The 3,653-nt window shown below is 36.3% G+C and overlaps 1 protein-coding gene across 1 annotated transcript in view; it reads left to right on the top strand.

Moving 5' to 3' along the window:
* The window catches only part of LOC102680108 (piezo-type mechanosensitive ion channel component), a 25,551-nt gene that overhangs the window by 11,708 nt on the left and 10,190 nt on the right, over positions 1-3,653 (top strand). Inside the window, exons 9-17 of the mRNA XM_006609591.2 lie at positions 47-431; positions 517-809; positions 886-1,010; positions 1,091-1,233; positions 1,308-1,484; positions 1,553-2,063; positions 2,142-2,237; positions 2,334-2,776; positions 2,851-3,256. Of these exons, the coding sequence (XP_006609654.1) occupies positions 47-431; positions 517-809; positions 886-1,010; positions 1,091-1,233; positions 1,308-1,484; positions 1,553-2,063; positions 2,142-2,237; positions 2,334-2,776; positions 2,851-3,256 (2,579 nt within the window). The remainder of the gene's footprint in view (positions 1-46; positions 432-516; positions 810-885; positions 1,011-1,090; positions 1,234-1,307; positions 1,485-1,552; positions 2,064-2,141; positions 2,238-2,333; positions 2,777-2,850; positions 3,257-3,653) is intronic.

The raw sequence follows: 3,653 nt of genomic DNA, 5'->3' as shown, positions 1-3,653 counted from the left end.
AAAAAAAAAAAAAAAAAAAAAAAAAAGAAATAATTTGTAAATTATAATCTAATTTATACAAAATACATTATCTTATTTTCAAAACGTTAACAATTAATTTTCAGTGTCTATTTCTATCGATGTTCTGGATAACTATGAGACAATACACGGTCGAAAGATCGAGGGAGAGACGTTCCTCGGCATTGAGAGACATGGTGGCACCATTGCACGTATCTGTTTCGACAGCTACCACAGCGATGAATCACGAAGCCCCGGAAATTAAAAGCAAATTCATGTTAGATGTCGGTATACTTTTGAAAAAATTATTGACCAAGTTTTGGATCGCAGTTGTGACTATTATGCTGTTCATTTGTGGAATCACTGGTGAACGTATGACGGTGTTCAGAATCATTTACATGTCTCTCTTCCTTGTTCTAGTTATTACCTTCCAGGTACGTGGAAAAAGAAAAAGTAATCTGTTAAAAATAAAACTAATTTTTTTCTTTCTTTCTTTCTTTCTTTCTTTCTTTCTTATAGATATCTTGGACAGTTTGGAGAAAGATGATGTATCCATTCTGGCTTACAGTTATCGGTTATTCTGTAATCATGCTGATTCTTGTGTATACTTATCAATTTCACAATTTTCCAGAATATTGGAATTATTTGCATATCGACGAGAACTTGCAAAAAGATATCGGTTTAGAAAAATACGAGATTAAGGATCTTTTCGTTAGATTACTCACACCAACATTCTTTGTAATTATTACGGTTCTTCAGATCCATTATTTCCACAAAGATTTCTTAGAAGTGACCGATCTCGAAAAATTCGGGTTAGCATATGGAATTTCTGTTAAATAAATTAACCGTGTTAAATAAATTAATATTAAAAAAAAAAAAAAATTGTAGAATCGAGGATTCTCAAATCGAACGACCGAGCCTTGGCCGTTCGATTTTAACTATGCCACCATCCTCTCCAGAACAAATTTTTCTCAATGACGAAAAACCTAAATACACGTTGAAACAGTTAAAACGTACGATGAACCATATCATTTTTTTTTTTTAATGAAAATTGATAATGATAAAAAAATACTGACTTGACGAAAATTTTCAGGCATGTCTAAAATAGAACTAGTAGCGTTATTTAGCGATATAATGATGCATGTAAAAAATGTTTATAACTACATTTGGCTCTTCTTCGAAATTCATATGCAAAAGATCATTTTTATTTCTGTGATGCTTCTCTGCGTCAACGATGTGAGTTTGAATCAAAGATATATCGGTATAAATTTATCTAAATTTTATTCGATAAAATTCGTTCGTTATTCCAGGTCTGTGCTATTAATTTAATATTCGTCCTGATATCAGTTATAATGATCAATTTTCGAAGAAACATCCAAATATGTACCGTGAATATAATAGCAGCGATAATCGGTATCTTAATGGTTGGAAAAATGCTGTATCAAATTCAATATATCAATCACAGCAATTGGGATATTAATTGCACGGTAAATATGATGCGCATGATCGATACACTTTTTCAAGAAGAAAAATATTTATCTTTTATCGTTTACAGATAATTCCAGAGAATCATCAATATAGCAGCAATAACACTATGTATAACATAGCGGAATGGTTTGGAATAAAGAAAGCCGAGCCAGGAAATCTGGCAGAGTTATTGAAAGGCTACATAGGAATCATAGTGGTGACCACTCTCAGAAAGATAATTAGAATTCGACAATGTTTCTACAGAAAAGCACGAGGAGAACCTTTGGACAGGCCTTATGTCATGTTCCCCTTAATCACCAGACAGCATGCTGACGAAGGAATATTACAATGCGTGAAATTCTTTTTCAATTACGCATTCTACAAATTTGGCGTGGAATTCTGTTTGATAGGAATCGTGGCGCTTATCGCTACCAGACTCGATTTCTATTCAGTCCTCTATGGTATTTGGCTTTTAATATTGTTCTGTCTGAGGAGAAGAACCTTATCCAAAATTTGGCCCTTCTTCAAGTTTTTCATTATAATTCTCCTACCTATTCAATACGCTTTCGTCGTGGCACCTCCCCCGTGGCTTTGCCTAGGTAATTGAATATCCTCAAAGTAATTAAAAATTTAAAACAATTTCACATTTAGAGATTTTTTCTTATATAATTTTTTAGACTATCCATGGGAAAAGTCCAGAATTTTGAGGGTATTACAGGAATGGATGTATCTGCCAGATCCTGATTTTCCACCTAATGCTAGAAAATTAATGTGTAAGGCTGCTATAATGGAAAGAAAAAAAAAATATTCAAACGCGATCTTCTGTTGATAAGGGTATCTTTATCTTTTTTATCTTTTTTTAAATACAGGTGATTTTCTGCTATTAATGATGATCGTCAGGCAAAGTCTCGTTTTCAAAATCGAAAAGCGAAGCGAGGCAACTGGCCAAGAGTTTCCAGCCGGTCACAATTATTCCGTGTACGAAAACATAGAGAAACCAAATTTCGTAAATCCTGTGAAGGATTACGTGTCCCATGCTCACACTTATTTAGACATAGTGAAACGTGGCGTATTTATAAGTTTGATGTGGATCGCTTTATCGATCGTGTTCCTGGCTGGAACAGAGAGGACTAATCTGTTCTCGTTGGGTTACTTGATCGGTGCATTCGTGTTCCTCTGGCAAGGAAGCGACTTTTACTTGAGGCCAGTGCAAACGATTTTAACATGGTGGAATTTGTTGATCGGCTACAACGTGGTAGTCATATTCGCCAAGTCTCTGTTACAAGGTGTCGGTTGCGTGATGATAGAGCAGGTAATATCTCGTTTATCACGTTTCGATTTTATTAAATATATCAATTGGAACGAATAAAATATCGAAACTTTTAGATGCAAATGGTAGCGTGTCCGTTCATTCAATTGTTCGGTATAATTTGTGTAAGAAAATTCAAAAGTCCGATCACCGATCTGATCCCGGAAAAATTGGATTGCGACGTGCCCGAGGAGGACATAGGAATGATCTGGGACGGCTTGTGTTTCACCTTCCTATTATTCCAAAAACGATTGTTCAAGAGTTACTATTTTTTCCACATAGTCAACGAAACGAAAGCTATGAGCATCCTGGCGTCGAGAGGCGCGGAATTATTGGAAGAGTTGCATCAGAAACGCATCGAGATCCAAGAAAACATCGAGAAGAACGTGTTGCAAAAGTTGAAATTCAAGATGGACCAGATCAAAGCGAATCAGAGGAAAATTCAAGGCCCCAGTTACAGGGAGCCAGAGATACACGCAGTTGGTAAGAATCATTTCAACGGTTTCTTAATTATCTTTCTTCAAAGTATATTATAGGACGATCAGATTGACGGGATGAAACGATTATATTATTTGTCCAACAATTTGTCCTTCTATCCTTCCTCGAACATCCTTACTTGAAATTTTATTTCTCCCTCTCTTTACTCTCTCGACCCAACGTGTACCCCGTACACGCAATAATAAACAAGAAACAAGCTTGAATCTCGACTCATGGTACATCTCCTTTATAACTGTTCTCTGTATTTGGTGCACGCGAAAAAAAAAAAGAAGGAGAGGCGCCTCTGGCGAGGTCTTCCAGCGTAAGCTCGTGCGTCTCTTCCGGTCGCACCCCTCCTCAAGGTTATCAGACGCCTGTCGACGACGACGACGAGCCGGAGGAC

Source organism: Apis dorsata, unplaced genomic scaffold (assembly GCF_000469605.1).
Source record: "Apis dorsata unplaced genomic scaffold, Apis dorsata 1.3 scaffold_58, whole genome shotgun sequence".
Taxonomy (NCBI): Eukaryota; Metazoa; Arthropoda; class Insecta; order Hymenoptera; family Apidae; genus Apis; species Apis dorsata.
The sequence above is the reverse complement of the archived record's forward strand: the minus strand, read 5'-3'. Positions and strand labels throughout refer to the sequence as shown.